The 16302-nt window shown below is 41.8% G+C and overlaps 1 protein-coding gene and 1 long non-coding RNA gene across 2 annotated transcripts; one reads left to right on the forward strand and one right to left on the reverse strand.

Annotated features, from left to right (window-relative positions):
- Positions 1-1135: 1135 nt before the first annotated feature.
- LOC121543577 lies at positions 1136-2264 on the reverse strand. Its single transcript, XR_005996026.1, has 3 exons — positions 2106-2264; positions 1445-1487; positions 1136-1224 (listed from the first exon to the last, which is right to left on the reverse strand). It is a non-coding gene; the product is annotated as an uncharacterized LOC121543577 (long non-coding RNA).
- A 2346-nt stretch (positions 2265-4610) lies between these two features.
- On the forward strand, positions 4611-14495 carry LOC121543498 (RRP15-like protein). Its single transcript, XM_041853388.1, has 5 exons — positions 4611-4681; positions 5320-5672; positions 5852-5949; positions 9099-9288; positions 13908-14495. Exons 1-5 carry the CDS (start codon positions 4633-4635, stop codon positions 14064-14066), a joined length of 849 nt encoding a protein of 282 aa, XP_041709322.1. The 5' UTR covers positions 4611-4632; the 3' UTR covers positions 14067-14495.
- The last annotated feature ends 1807 nt before the right edge of the window (positions 14496-16302 follow it).

Consider the following 16302-nt stretch of genomic DNA (forward strand, 5'->3'; position numbering starts at 1 on the left):
AAATCATGTTAAACACTATTATTGCACATAGAGTGAGTCCATGCAACTTATTATGTGACTTGTTAAGCAAATGTTTACTCCTGAACGTTAGACTTGTCATAACAAAGGATTTGAATACTTATAGACTCAAGACATTTTTTATTTATTTGTAAACATTTATAAATACATAATTCAACTTTGACATTATGGGATATTGTGTGTAAGCCAGTGACAAACAATCGTAATTTAATTCATTTTAAATTCAGGCTGTAACACAACGAAATGTGGAAAAAGACAAGGGTTGTCCCCCCCACTTCTTAAACCAAAGTTGCGTCCCTGGTAATAACTGATAACTATAAATATGACCAAAAATATAAATGCAACATGCAACAATTTCAACGATTTTACTGAGAAACAGTTCATATAATGATATCAGTCAATTTAAATAAATTCATTAGGCCCTAATGACTGGGCAGGGGAATAGCCATGGGTGGGCCTGGGAGGGCATAGGCCAACCAACTTGGGAGCCAGGCCCACCCTCTGCGGAGCCAGGCCCAACCAATCCCACAAAAGGGCTTTATTACAGACAGAAATACTCCTCAGTTTCATCAGCTGTCCGGGTGGCTGGTCTCAGACGATCCCGCAGGTGAAGAAGCCGGATGTGGAGGTCCTGGGCTGGCGTGGTTACACGTGCTCTGCGGTTGTGAGCCCGGTTGGACGTACTGCCAAATTCTCTAAAACAATGTTGGAGACGGCTTATGGTAGAGAAATTAACATTAAATTCTCTGGCAACAACTCTGGTGGACATTCCTGCAGTCAGCATGCCAATTGCATGCTCCCTCAAAACTTGAGACATCTGTGGCATCGTGTTGTGTGACAAAACGGCACATTTTAGAGTGGCCTTTTATTGTCCCCAGCACAAGGTGCACCTGTGTAATGATCATGCTGTTTAATCAGCTTCTTGATATGCCACACCTGTCAGGTGGATGGATTATCAGAAATGCTCACTAACAGGGATGTAAACACATTTCTGCACAACATTTGAGAGAAAGAAGGTTTTTGTGCGTATGGAACATTTCTGGGATCTTTTAATTCAGCTCATGAAATATGGGACCAACACTTTACATGTTGCATTTATATTTTTGTTCAGTAATTATGAGCAGATATTAAAGAATGGCTGTTGTCCCCTCCGGTCTCTGCGTCTTGGGGCATAGTGTCCATCAACAGGGCGCGGATATCATCAGCCTGAAGGAGGAAGAGGAGTTACTGGGTGATAAGGGCATGCATGTAAAAATATACTGGATGGGGATTATAGTGAGCAGACTACGTCATTGTAAGTAAGACACTTAGTTGTGCAACTAGAAAGATACTGTATAACACATGCATACATCCACATCTACCATTATGAGCAAAAAACATATGAGAGCTCTCTTGCTTATGTTGAGAATCATCAGAGAATACTGACCACTTCATTAGAACTTGATCAGGAAGGTCGCAATGTCCACGTGCTGTAGAGGAGATACGAGGAGGCGAGAAGTGATAGAGGAGAGGGCAGGAGAGACAGAGGGAAGGAGTGACAGAGAGGAAAGGAGCAAGAGATTTAACCACATCATGACTTGCCCAAAGACTGATGACATCCAAGCTGTTCCATATCTAGGCTTTTCTCAAGGTCACTTTTACCTTGGGTGTTTTGAAAGAAACCGGTAGTCCAATTCAGAGTTACGAGTTGGATTATTATGTAGGAAAGGGACCATCAACAGTTTTAAAATAACTTGTGGTCCTCTGTAGCTCAGCTGGTAGAGCACGGCGCTTGTAACGCCAAGGTAGTGGGTTCGATCCCCGGGACCACCCATACACACACAAAAATGTATGCACGCATGACTGTAAGTCGCTTTGGATAAAAGCGTCAGCTAAATGGCATATTACTTTCAGAAAATAGTATGTACGATTTATGGATAGCATTATCAATAGTTTCTGTGTTATACTTCTAAATCCATATGGTTATGCCTCTCATCAAAGCTCATAAAATGTTTTAGATGCACACAAGCACCATTGTCGATCCAAATGTAGAGAGTAGAATATAAAATTGAATATTTGTATTTAACCAAGATGCTGTACTACTGTACCATTGAGGATCTGCTGCATGGTTTGTCATATTGGATCCTCTGCTCAGCTGAGGTGTGGGAACATCGCCTGGTGACGTCATTGGCCTGCAGCTCCACTGTAGTCAGCCAGGTAGTTCTCTGGTAGAGAGGCAAGGAATCAACAGCGGCGGCATCGTTGCTTAGAGACTGAAACACACAGGAGGACCTCAGGTAAGTGGCATGTGAACACAAACTGTAAATTACACTCACGCCAATAAAGAAGTGCGTCTAACAGCACACCCAGTGGCACACAGGAACACTGGAACAGCATTAATAGTTTAATGTTCATAGTTCAATTCACAGTCGGTGTGACAGTCACGAAAGTCGCACCTGGATCCATAAAAGTCCTGCAGAAGGGAGAGAGAAAGGGCGCGCACACACAGATGGTTATCTGAGCCTTCTAAGGTAATGATAAGTGAATGGCCTGTCTTGGTTTAAAGCCCTCTCACCACGTCAAGGTACAGGCCATGATTGGGTTGTTAGTCAATGGTACAGTAGCTCCGGCCCTAAACAAGACCACATTTTGTCGGGCTATGTGAGAATATTTATAGATAACTAGAACCACAGACGTTGTTTGATTCAGATTTGGTCTGGTCCGGACCGGGCTTGATTTGGTCCGAACCGGACCAAATCTGAACCAAACAACGTCGATGGTTATAGTTATCTATATATATATTCTCACATATTCACAGAGTCCACCGGTTTAAGAAAGTACAAACATAATATATGTTTACGTTACTAGCCTACAGTGCCTATAGGTATTAACCCCCTTGGACTTTTTCACATTTCATTGTGTTACAAAGTGGATTCAAATGTATTTAATTTAGATTTTTATCATGATCTACACAAAATACTCCAAGTGGAAACATTTCAAACTGGAAATGTTTTTCTAATATTAAAATTCATAAAAAGATAAAACAATACTACATCTGGATTAGATCAATATTCACCCCATGAGTCAATACATGTTAGAAACACCTTTAGCAGCGATTATAACTGTGAGTCTTTTTGAGTAAATCCCAAAGAGCTGTGCACATCTGGATTGTGCAATATTTGCGCAATATACTTGACAGAATTGTGTGTGCGTGTGTGTGTGTGTGTTTGGAACAGTAAAGGACCCTCAGGTTGGCATGCAGGCAGTGTTTTTTGTGTAGTACAAATGTCACGGAGTCGGAAGGCAGAACCTCAGTCAAGTTAGCTCATAATAATCTTCAGTCAAGTTAGCCCAAAGGTCGGCAGATGGCGATATTGAGGTATGCATGCAGCCTGGTGTACACCCGTATCCCCCGTGGACCGGTTCGTACATAAAACATTCTCCATTCAGGCTGCATACTTTCTTTATGAAACACCATTTTCACCAACATGCTAGAGTGGCTAATGCTACTTCCTGATGTTGCACCCCTCGTTCAGCCATGGGTAAACAACAGACTGCTGCAACCTGAATGGCTGAACGCAATACGCAACATCCTAGGCATTCCTAGGCATTAGCTACTAGCATAGTGGTGGAAAATGGTGTTTCATAAAGAATGTACGTATATTTTCCCACATTTTTTCTGTCTTCTCGCAATTAAATCGAGTTAAGGGGGAAATTGACGACTTTGTAGCCTGAATGGAGAATGTTTTATGTGTATAGCTGGCTGCATGAATTCCCTTTGGAAGGTAAGATGAAACGACTCAATGTCGCCATCTGCCAGCCTTTGGGTTACAGTCAAGTGGGAACTTTTTACACAGAACTAAACATCACGGAAGGGAACTTTATTCACGGAATGGTTTCAGCGCTGTACAATAATGGCAGCTGAAAAGGCACATGTGGAGAATTCAGCAGAGATATTAGGTAAGCCTAACTTTTACTGTGTAAACTTTAATTGCTTTTCTTAGAATTGTTCAAAAGAAGTAGCCAGCTAGCTAGCTAGATGATTAACCTTGTATCGCTGGTCTCTCCCAGACTCAACAGACTGGACTCAAGCTGGTAGGTAGGCTAGCTATAGCACTTTAGTTTAATGCACTGACTGTAAATCGCTCTGAATAAAAGCGTCTGTTAAATGACCAAAATGTATATGTAAAAATTAACACTTGCAAAACACTCTGGGTATTTTTCTAATGAGCTCCAGCCCCAAACAAGACCAAATTTTGTCGGTCCGGACCAGACTAAATCGCTGAGCGCATTACGCAACATCCGTATCTAGCATTCCTAGGCATTAGCCACTAGCATGGTGGTGGAAAATTGTGTTTCATAAAGAAAGTACGTATATTTTCCCATTTTTTCCCCACCTTCTCGCCATTTAATCGAATTAAGGAGGAAATCGACGCCTTTGTAGCCTGAATGGAGAATATTTTATGTATGAACCAGTCCACAGGGGATACAAGTGTAATCTGTCTACATGGGTTCCCTTTGGACGGTAAGATGAAACGATTCAATATCGCCATCTGCCGGCCTTTGGACTACAGTCAAGTGGGAACATTTTACACGGAACTAAACATCACGGAACGGTTTCAGTGCTGCACAATAATGGCAGCTGTGGAAAAGGCACATGTGGAGAACTCAGCAGAGATATTAGGTAAGCGTAAACATTTACTGTGTCATCTTTAATTGTTTTTCTTAGAATTGTTCAAAAGAAGTAGCCAGCTAGCTAGATGATTAACCTTATATCGCTGGTCTCTCCTAGACTCAACAGACTGGACTCAAGCTGGTAGCTAGGCTAGCAATAGCATTGCCACTCTAGCATGATCATATAGTCTATGGCTGTACGTTAGGTATAGTTGGCTAGATAGCTAACGTAGGTATCTGAAAAGTTACATTTACATTAAACCATACGTGGTTTAAAGTAGCCAGATCAACTAGCTAGCTACAATACTTGCTTTTAGTCGTCTGTAGTCTGCATTTGAAATGTCAAATGGCATTAACATTCGCTAGCCTATGTGACGTAACTTGGCTAGCATAGGGAGCTAACTTAGATAGCTGGCTAGCAAGCTGTCTGTGTAAGCCACGCATTTGATCGAATCAATAGTTAATGCCCAGCCTTAGATTGTAGCTAGTGTTTATAGAGACGCCTGAATAATGATAACATTAAAGGGTGTAAACTGTCGGTTAGGTTAAGCTAGATCTGAAGTGGCAGAGCTAAATTGTTTTGAATTTGCAACCGATTAGGCCTACCTAGTATTTGCATTTGTATAATGCCTTATTTTCACACATCAGAAGAAGATTCTGAGCCCCAGGAGGACCACAACGCTGAGAGTGATGATTCTGACAGAGGGAGTGATGGAGATGGGTCAGAGGATGGAGGGAGCGATGATGGAGAAGAGGAGGATGGAGAGAGTGATGGGGAACAGGCTGAGGATGGAGGAAGCGAAGGAGAGAAAGAGGAGGGTGAAGGCAACAAGGAAGTAGATGATGTAGACACCAACCCCAATGCTGGATGGGCGGAGGCCATGGCCAAGATTCTGCAGAAGAAAACACCAGAGAGCAAACACAGCATCCTGCTGAAGAACAAACAGCTGGACAAGATGAAGGAGAAGGAGAAGAAGGAGTATCTGGAGAGGAAGAAACAGGTACTGTGTATTTTTTCATGACTGTAAATGTGTGTGTGCATGCATAGTCCTACTTGTTTGTTTGTGCATGTACCTGTATGTCAATTTCTCGCTTTAATCAAAACAGCCATTAAACTGATACTAATTATTGAAATCGGATAGATCATAGCCTGATAACAGAAATTGCCTTAAACCGACAGACTGATAAAAAGCGAGCTTGGGAGATGATGTGTCGAGAGAAACCAGACGTTGTAAAAGACCGAGAGAATGAGAAGAACCTGCAGAGAGTTGCTACCAGGTACATACACACTTGTGTGCAGCTTACAAACCTACAGTGCGTTCAGAAAGTATTCACACCCCTTGACTTTTTCCACATTTTGTTGTGTTAAAGCCTGAATTTAAAATGGTTTAAATTGAGATTTTTGGTCACTGGCCTACACACAATACCCCTACACACAATACCCCATAATGTCAGTGGAATTATGTTTTTAGAAATTGTTACAAATTAATAAAAAATGAAAAGCTGAAATGTCTTGAATCAATAAGTACAGTGCGTTTGAAAGTATTCAGACCCCTTGACTTTTTTGACAAAATAAAATACATAAATACCTTATTTACATAAGTATTCAGACCCTTTATTCAGTACTTTGTTGAAGCACCTTTGGCAGCGATTACAGCCTCGAGTCTAATTGGTTATGACGCTACAAGCTTGGCACACCTGTATTTGTGGAGTTTCTCCCATTATTTTCTGCAGATCCTCTCGAGCTCTGTCAAGTTGGATGGGGAGCGTCGCTGCACAGCTATTTTCTGGTCTCTCCAGATATGTTAGATCAGGTTCAAGTCCAAGCTCTGGCTGGGCCACTCAAGGACATTCAGAGACTTGTCCCGAAGCCACTCCTGCGTTGTCTTGGCTGTGTGCTTAGGGTCGATGAACCTTCGCCCCCAGTCTGAGGTCCTGAGCACTCTGGAGCAGGTTTTCATCAAGGATCTCTCTGTACTTTGCTCCGCTCATCTTTCCCTCGATCCTGACTAGTCTCAAGTCCCTGCCGCTGAAAAACATTCTCACAGCATTATGCTGCCACCACCATGCTTCACCGTAGGGATGGTGCCAGGTTTTCTCCAGACGTGATGCTTGGCATTCAGGCCAAAGAGTTCGATCTTGGTTTCATCAGAACAGAGAATCTTGTTTCTTATAGTCAGAGTTCTTTAGGCGCCTTTTGGCAAACTCCAAGCGGGCTGTCGTGCGTTTTACTGAGGAATCACATCCGTCTAGCCACTCTACCATAAAGGCCTGATGATTGTCCTTCTGGAAGGCTCTCCCATCTCCACAGAGGAACTCTTGAGCTCTGTCAGAGTGACCAAGGCCCTTCTCCCCCGATTGCTCAGTTTGGCCAGGCGGTCAGCTCTAGGAAGAGACTTGGTGGTTCCAAACTTCTTCCATTTAAGAATGATGGCGGCCACTGTGTTCTTGGGGACCTTCAATGCTACAGAAATGTTTTGGTACCCTTCCCCAGATCTGTGCCTCTACATAATCCTGTCTCGGAGCTCTACGGACAATTCCTTTGACCTCATGGCTTGGTTTTTGCTCTGACGTGCACTGTCAACTGTGGGACCTCATATAGACAGGTATGTGCCTTTCCAAATCATGTCCAATCAATTGAATTTAGCACAGGTGGACTCCAATCAATTTGTAGAAACATCTCAAGGATGATCAATGGAAACAGGGTGCAACTGAGCTCAATTTCGAGTCTAATAGCAATGGGTCTGAATACTTATGTAAATAAGGTATTTCTGTTTTCACTTTGTCATTATGGGTTATTGTGTTTAGATTGATGAGGAATTTTTATTTATTTAATCCATTTTAGAATATGGCTGTAACATAACAAAATGTGGAAAAAGTCAAGGGGTCTGAATACTTTCCGAATGCACTGTATTCAACCCCTTTTATGGTAAGCCAAAATACATTTAGGAGGGAAAATGTGCGTAACGAGTCGCATGATAAGTTGCATGGACTCACTGTGTGTGCAATAATAGTGTTTAACATGATTTTTGAATGACTACCTCATCTCTGTACCACACATATACAATTATCTATAAGGTCCCTCAGTCGAGCAGTGAATTTCAAACACCGATTCAACCACAAAGACCAGGGAGGTTTTCCAATGCCTCGCAAAGAAGGGCACCTATTGGTAGATAAAACATATATATTTTTTAAGCAGACATTGAATATACCTTTGGATGGTGTATCAATACACCAAGTCACTACAAAGATACAGGTGCCCTTCCTAACTCAGTTGCAGGAGAGGAAGGAAACCGCTCAGGGATTTCACCATGAGACCAATGGTGACTTTAAAACAGAGTTTAATGGCTGTGATTGGAGAAAACTGAGGCTGGATCAACAACGTTGTAGCTACTCCACAATACTAACCTAATTGACAGAGTGAAAAGAAGGAAGCCTGTACATAATACAAATATTCCTAAACATGCATCCTGTTTGCAACAACACACTAAAGTAATACTTCAGAAAATGTGGCAAAGCAATTAACTTTTTGTCCTGAATACAAAGTGAGTACCACACGCCATATTGTCAACCATAGTGGTGGCTGTTATGGGTATGCTTGTAATCGTTAAGGACTGGGGAGTTTTTCAGGATGAAAAACTAAACATGAATGGCGCTAAGCACAGGCAAAGTCCTAGAGAAAAACCTGGTTCAGTCTGCTTTCCGCCAGACACTGGGAGATGAATTCACCTTTCAGCAGCACAATAAACTAAAACACAAGGCCAAATATACACTGTAGCTGCTTACCAAGAAGACAGTGAATGTTCCTGAGTGGCCGAGTTAGATTTTCAAGCAGATTTAAGTCAAAACTATGGCAAGACCTAAAAATGGTTGTCTAGCAGTGATCAACAACCAATTTGACAGAGCTTGAAGAATTTTGAAAAAAATAATGTGCAAATATTGTACAGTTGAGGTATGCAAAGCTCTTAGAGACTTACCCAGAAAGACTCACAGCTGTAATCGCTGCCAATGGTGATTCTAACATATATTGATTTAGCGATGTCACTATTTATGTAAATTAGTTATTTCATTTTCAATACATTAGCAAATATTTCTGAACATGTTTTCACGTTGTTATTATGGGGTTTTGTGGGTAGATGGGTGAGAGGGAAACTATTTAATCAATTTTTAGTTCAGGCTGTAACACAACAAAATGTGGAATTCAAGGGGTATGAATACTTTCTGAAGGCACTGTATATCTCTTAATGATACAGTGCCTGCCAGATGAGGATCGGGATAACAAAATGATTACATCAGGAAAAAATCCCATGCGTATATGATTTATGCTAAATATAAGCTTCACAAAATATCACAATTAATCTTAAAGTGAATTGACTTTAAATTCTACCAGAATAACAGTGTATTGTGTGTACCTCTCCACTCCACAGGGGGGTAGTACAGCTGTTCAACGCCGTGAGGAAGCACCAGAAAACGGTGGATGAGAAGGTGAAGGAGGCGGGTGGCTCGGAGAGGAAGAAAGCCAAGCTCCTCTCCTCTGTCTCCAAGAAAGACTTCATCAATGTGCTGCGGGGCACAGAGGGGGGTAGCGAGATCATAACCAAGACAGAGAGACAGACGGTGAGTTTCATCCACGAAACCTCTCTCTACCACTGTTGATGTGTTGTTTTCCCAGAGTTGTTCTTCGGGCAGGGGTTAAACCCCCCCAAAGAAAGAAAATATATTTATTGCGGCCAAAGTGGCAGTTGTGCCCTTGGGCTGAATATAATAATTATAATTCCATTCTCCCAGATGCCAATCGCTGTGCACCAAAGCACCACTCACTCATATGACTCTCTCAGATATCTCAATTCTTATTAGATAATGCCAGTCATGTGATCGGATCCTTCTCACAGGCCTAGCAGGTCCGAAGTAGCCTAGAAGTGAAGACAGACACATTGGGGATGCAACGGCGTGCGTCCTTCTTATCGAATTCTGATGCGCACTTTGAAGATGTTAGAAGAACTGTCCACATTTACTTTTCCTCAGCCAACAAGACAAGTAAACGAACAGCAAAATCACTAGCCTATGTCAATTTTCTATCCCCCATAGTAATAAATCTATTGGTTAGCTTGTCGTTCTGTGCGAGAAATAAACATTTGAAACAGACTCTGGGACAGTTGTGGGACGATAGATCCCAAATTCATACAACCACTGCACATAATTGTTTAAAAGCAATGCGCATACGGCAGTAGGCCACGCGCGAATGTTCCAATATGAAATTAGCAGGAAAAAACGTTCTCAAAACATAACGCACATGAGAGCGGTTTCATGTGATGCCGATGTACCCCCTAAAATGAGATGAAAATATCTGTTAGTGATTTAGAAAGCGGGGAGATCAAAACATGCAATAACTAGCATGGGTTGCTAATATGACTATAATTGTGCCTTTGGCTACTTGACAATGAAAGAAAGTTGATTTGAAAACCAATAGAACATGAGATAAATGCTTTTTCCAGTGGCATATGAGGAGGTGTTTATATAATTACCTCATTTTTTGGGGTCGGATTTTGGCTAGTTAAGACATGCCTCATAAAATGACAAAAAACATCCAGGTTTTAAACAATTACTTTGATGGTTAAATAGTTTCAAAATGCTAATTGACTGAAACAGTCAATGCACAACAATTCTTAATGCAATTGTGTGAAAAACACTTGTAAGCCAGAAATGTTTTTTTTCAAGTGATTTTATAATTTTACATAATTCTTATTGATAATAATAACAATCAGGATGTTGTGTCCAATGGGGTAAATGCAGATGGACAAACCCTATGCTTCAGCCCATTTATAGCCACTATGCTGCATCAGTTGGGCTACAGGTGATAATGCTTATTGCTAATAGCACATCTGATAATATAGACCTCTCATATTCAACTCGGGACCTCGAAGCCAGTTCCACTGCTTTTTTTCATTGTTCTTCTCTAGTCAAGGACTGCTTTAGACCTGGGACACCAGGTGTGTGCAATTAATTATCAGGTAGAACAGAAAAACAGCAGTCTCTGGACCTCATAGGGTAAGAGTTGAATACCCCGATATATAACCATGCATAGGTTATATGCATGGTCCAATATGTTAAAATCATTTTTACTAGTATGTTATTGGGCTCATTTATGGAGGTGGAAATTGTATTTTAGATGTGGTCAGCATCATTTTATTTTAATTTGTTTTGGGTGGAATGTCCTTTTAAAAAGTCACCAGACTTCTCAGTCCTGCATAAAAATTATCCCAGGGAGGACCCTGGACCCCCTAAGCAAGGTGACTGGAATTGATAAAACTCGTAGTTTAGTACATATACAAAATGATCCTCTTTCCCTAAAAGCATGATGGTCATGACTTGTTTTTACATGAAAGGGGAAGTTAACTTGGCCCCGCAGACAATCTAGCTGAGATCGACTTAAGTTTCAGTCATGGGAATATTTTTTGCTTAAACACCTGTCTTCGGGACTGTGTTTTGTTCTTAATCAACTATTGGTCAGGGGTCCATGCTAGATAAGCATTAAAGTGACCTTTCTGTTGCCATTCATTGTATTGCAACTAGGGCTGTCCCCAACAACAACAAAATCTAGGCCGACGAAGAGTCGTCTGTTCTTTCGAACAATCACTTGGTCAAAATGTTTAAGCTTGTATTTTTCCGTATACAGTATAGACACATCCTATTTGTTTCAATCAAATCAACAATATGCACTGAGCTTGTCTGATGCTTTAAACGAACAAGTTTTATGAAATAATTAAGACACACATGACTAGTGAGTCCGTCCGCAATTGATTTGATTGCTGGCCCTGGGTCAGACTTGCTGGACTGTGTTAAAAAAATATATATACAGCGAGTAACTGTGTGACTAGCACCCGTTGTCTCTCTCTCCTCCCTGCTGCAGCGACCACCACAGAACATCAACAGTGTGTATCGCGCTGTCCGTGTTGCTGAAGCTGCAACCTAATTACAGCCATTTCTGACTGAAAAGTTATCTTACTGAAATCCCTAATTTGTTTAGGAAAAATATTCCCTATTCCCTCAACCCTTGCTCTCTTTACGTGACACTTGTATGCATCGCATGCACTTGACCAATAGGGCCTGACCTATAGCATATCATAGTCACATCAATAACTTGGTTATAACAAACTCTGAACACCGTAACACGTGACAGCAAAATAGATGCAGAGGACGTGACAAACTCGAAATGGGGGAATGTATACTGATTGCTCAGGAGGTAAAGGGGAAGTCCGATGTGCATTTTATTTTTTACTAGTTGTGGAAAATACTGGAGATCAAGCTAAAGAAGGTAAGGAGCAAGCGCTGCGTGCATATTATGTGTGCCAAACAGGTGCTGTTAGATTACAATATAATTTTTCTGGCCGTTTGGAACAATGTAAACAACACTAAAGAAATTATAAGTGTACCAGAGAGTGTTGTAACGTTTTCTTTTTTTGTAAATGCATTATTACAGCAAAGACTAAAGTCTCATTAATTTGTTAATGCAATTTCCGAAATTGAATGGTTTAGGCCTATTTATTATTTATGCTAATTATTCAATGGTCGCTTTGCTATTTTATTTTAAAACTAAAATGCTTGATTGCATTTCAAATCATGAATGACTCGTATGCTATGTGATGACATTAACGAATAAATGATTGATTAATACAGTAGCCTATTGCATTCGGAAAGTATTCAGACCCCTTCCCTTTTCCTACATTTTGTTAGGTTACAGTCTTCTAAAATTGATTAAATAATTTTTTCCCCTCATCAATCTACATGCAATACCCCATAATGAAGAAGCGAAAACATGTTTTTAGAATTTTCTTCAAAATTGTTTATCTGACATGTGGTTGCGTGAGGAATCAGTAGGCTATTAAACAAACACTCAAACAGGCAACAGAAGCAGGATCTGTCTTATTTCTGTAGATATGGATGATTTATAAAGCTAGGCACATTTGAACAGTTAGGCTATTGATTATAGACCTAATTAAGTTGGGATTTCCGCTCTCCTCACTTTTCTTAGACAATTAAGGCAAGGGCTGTTTTCTCGTCTCTTAAGTCCGCTGCTGCCTCCGCCGCATTGTTCTCAACACCAATATACTGGTTAACTTTGCTGTTATTCACATAGCAACATGGTCTAGGAAAAGGTGCCAATTCAACAGCACACTGATGTGTTTTAGAACTGCGGACAGCGGGAGAAAGCACATTTGTTATTAAATAATAATATGTTTTATTTGTGTTGCTCCATGGACTGTGCCATCCCCATGGCCTCCACAATGGATCAGTCCAAAGGTGTCTTGTACACCATGATTGGTGTACAAGACAACTAAAGAAATCTCGGTCGACCAAACAATCGACTAGTTGACTAAATGGGGTCAGCCCTCTTTGCAACCCAACTCACCTGGTAAAATAAGGAATAAATTAAAAGAAAAGTATGTTAGCTTGGATATAGCATGTGATAAGTAGTGTTTTTTTTTTATCTAAGAGACTGATTCTCAAGCAAGAGGGTACTGGACTGAAGTAGTTTGTGATATGGTGGTAGTTATGGTGCAGAGATCCACTGTGTTGATTGGGAATGTGAAGATGGCGCCGCTTTGGCCTATGTTCCCCGTTTCGGCCTTCTCACAATGTCTGTATGAATATATATGAGAAAATTGCTGCTCTCATACTAACAGCAGCACCATAGGGACAGTCTGTTGACATACATGTTCAAATACTAACAGGGCCTCGGAGCTTCAGGGTTAGAGGGTCAGGGTTATAGCTGGGCTGGCACTGGGGATTTAAGGGATTGATGCCAATCCCCAAACTACCATCTGATGCGTCTAGGACATTTTTCCCAAGCCCAAACTCAGGATCTTTTTCTGGTGACAGACATGGGATTTGAACATTAATAAACTGCATAATGTATAGGGCAGGTCTGTAATAATTGCCATTAAAACAGCTTATTTAATTGAAAATAATTGAATAAATATTATCTGGAGTGTCCTGTTGTCATAAGTGTAGTTTCCCTTGATGTCCACATGGTGGCACCGTTGACTTTGGGATGTTGTGAAACATTCTAGGAGACTTGTTATGATGAGACTGAGAAGTTGGGAGTTATAGTGGTGGTCTATTCCTGTGTTTGATCATACACCTGAAGCAGAAATAGATTTGATATAAGAAATGGCTCATGTATGGGTAATAAGTACCATCTTTGTAAAAAGCTGATATATTTTATTTGTGTATAGACCGGCAGGGAGGTAGAAGAGAAGCCAGCCTGGAGCGTGCTGAGAGACGACTTTATGATGGGAGCCTCCATGAAGGACTGGGACAAGGAGAGCGACGAGGAGGGGGGTGAGCAGGAGGCACCAGGGGGTGCGGAGGACTACAACAGCGAGTCGGACTGAACAGACAGGCCCATCTCTGTAAGTGTGTGTATGACTGAGCACACCCAGGAGTGTGTGTGTGCACAAGACCGTGCCTTTGTGTCCACTGTGAGGAATGGAGCTGAGGAATGGAGCTGAAGGGTCCTGCATCGCTGAGATCAGCTCAACCCAGCCTCCCTCTCCTCTTCCCCCAGAGGCAGTCCTACCAGGCCCAAAGACCCCTCTTTGACTTTTCTATATGGAACCAGGAGCTGAAGAAAGACTGGGGTCAAAGTCCTGTTCCACAATGCTTTGGGTCAGGATACCTAGTTTGTGTAATGCTGGTGCTCTCTGGCTTGTCAATGTCCATTTGTCCATGAACATTTTTCCATCTGAACTCTGTTGTATATAGACCTTTTTTTCCTAACAGTTGCAGCATGGCCCTCAATAAAAAGCCAGTTGATAAACGTTTTCCCTTTTCAGTTTTGTTTACTTGTTTTTAGGTGAACTGAGGGCTAATGTAGCCTATCACTGAATACTAGTTTAGTTGTAGTACTAGTTATAGCACTAGTTTAACTAAAGACTATCAATGTGTGTATACACTGTGTACAAAACATTATGAACACCTGCTATTTCCGTGACAGGCTGACCAGGTAAAAGCTATGATCCCTTATTGATGTCACTTGTTAATTGCACTTCAATCAGTGTAGATGAAGGGGAGGAGACAGGTTAAAGAAGGATTTTAAAGCCTTGAGACAATTGAGACATGGATTGTGTGTGTGCCATTCAGGGGGTGAATGGGCAAGACACAATTTTTTTTAGAACTGCAACGCTGCTGTGTTTTTCACACTCAACAGTTTCCTGTGTGTATCAAGAATTGGTCCACCACTCAAAGGACATCCAGCCAATTTGACACAACTGTGGGAAGTATTGGAGTCAACATGGGCCCGCATCCTTGTGGAATGCTTTCGGGACCATGAGGATGCTGTTTTGAGCTGTTTTGAGGTCAAGGGGGGGGGGGTTGCAACTCAATATTAGGAAGGTGTTCTAAATGTTTTGTACGCTCATTGTCTAGTTTATTTAATCAATTATATATACTGTATATATATTTTATGTGGTATGGTTGTAGTGATCATATGAACACAGAAAATACATAGTAGACATGCTCCCTGTCTGTCAGAGAATGTGAGATGCGCTGCTGATGACCCCTCGGAGAGGAAATGTGTGTGTGCCAGAGAGCACAGAACAGCTGGTGACATTGAGATGCTGTCCCACTACATAAACCTCTCATTTTGTGACGCCCACCCAGTTTTACACACTGCTTGCCTGCGTGTGTCTACTGGACGGTTGCCAAGGTGATGGCTCTCGCCTCGGAGTGACCCTGAGCGCCAAGTTAATGTGGCGACTGCCCAGTGACAGTTCTGCTGACTCCTCTTTTCTCTTTCTCTACCTTTCTCTTCTTTTTTTTACTCCCTCTCTTCCTGTCTGACCCTTGCCACACACAAGTAGTGGAAATATTTGCAGAGCGCCCTTATCGCCGCAAGGAGAATGCCGCTACGTCTCAGCTGACCTGTCTCCACCGCATAGAACGCTCATTCATCATGGCAACACTGGGACCTGCCACTGTGGAATGCCAGGCCTCTCCCGGCCCTGTTGACACACTGCTAGAGAACCAGCCTGCAATGTCATCTCATCCTCGTCAGTCTATACGGTATTTCCCCCTCTGTCCTCTGTCCCTCTCTATTAGGTCCAGCTGTCCTTTTGCGGCTCTAACTTGAGCCATGTTCATTAGGCACAGAATAGAAGACAATTTAGGTAATCAGGGAGGTACTACCTGAATTTGCCCAATAAGACTTGTTTTCAGCTGTTTTGTCAGTGTGCCCAAATGAACACAACCCTGGAGAGGTCAAGGGTTTTCCTGAGCCGGTGTACAGGGATTGTAGAGATGGGGTTACTAATACAGGTTCACTGGGTGTAAATGAATGATATAGGGGTATCTTCAGGTGCAGAAGGGGATTAAATATGACAGGGTCACTCACTACATATGTTTAGAGGCCTTAAAGTAATAATGTTGTTCTGTCTGTGTTACTGTATTGTATACACTGACTGAGGTCATGGTGTGTTCAACACAGTGAGCAGGTGTTGGAGAGGACATGCAGGAACTGCCCTCCCTGTGTGAGATATCTACCTCTACTCCCCATGCACCTCACACACACACACTCACACCTCTTGTTGGCCTCAGATGTCTGTGTGGGTACTGATTTAGTGACAACATCTG

This window comes from Coregonus clupeaformis, unplaced genomic scaffold (genome assembly GCF_020615455.1).
Source record: "Coregonus clupeaformis isolate EN_2021a unplaced genomic scaffold, ASM2061545v1 scaf0434, whole genome shotgun sequence".
NCBI classification, from domain to species: Eukaryota; Metazoa; Chordata; class Actinopteri; order Salmoniformes; family Salmonidae; genus Coregonus; species Coregonus clupeaformis.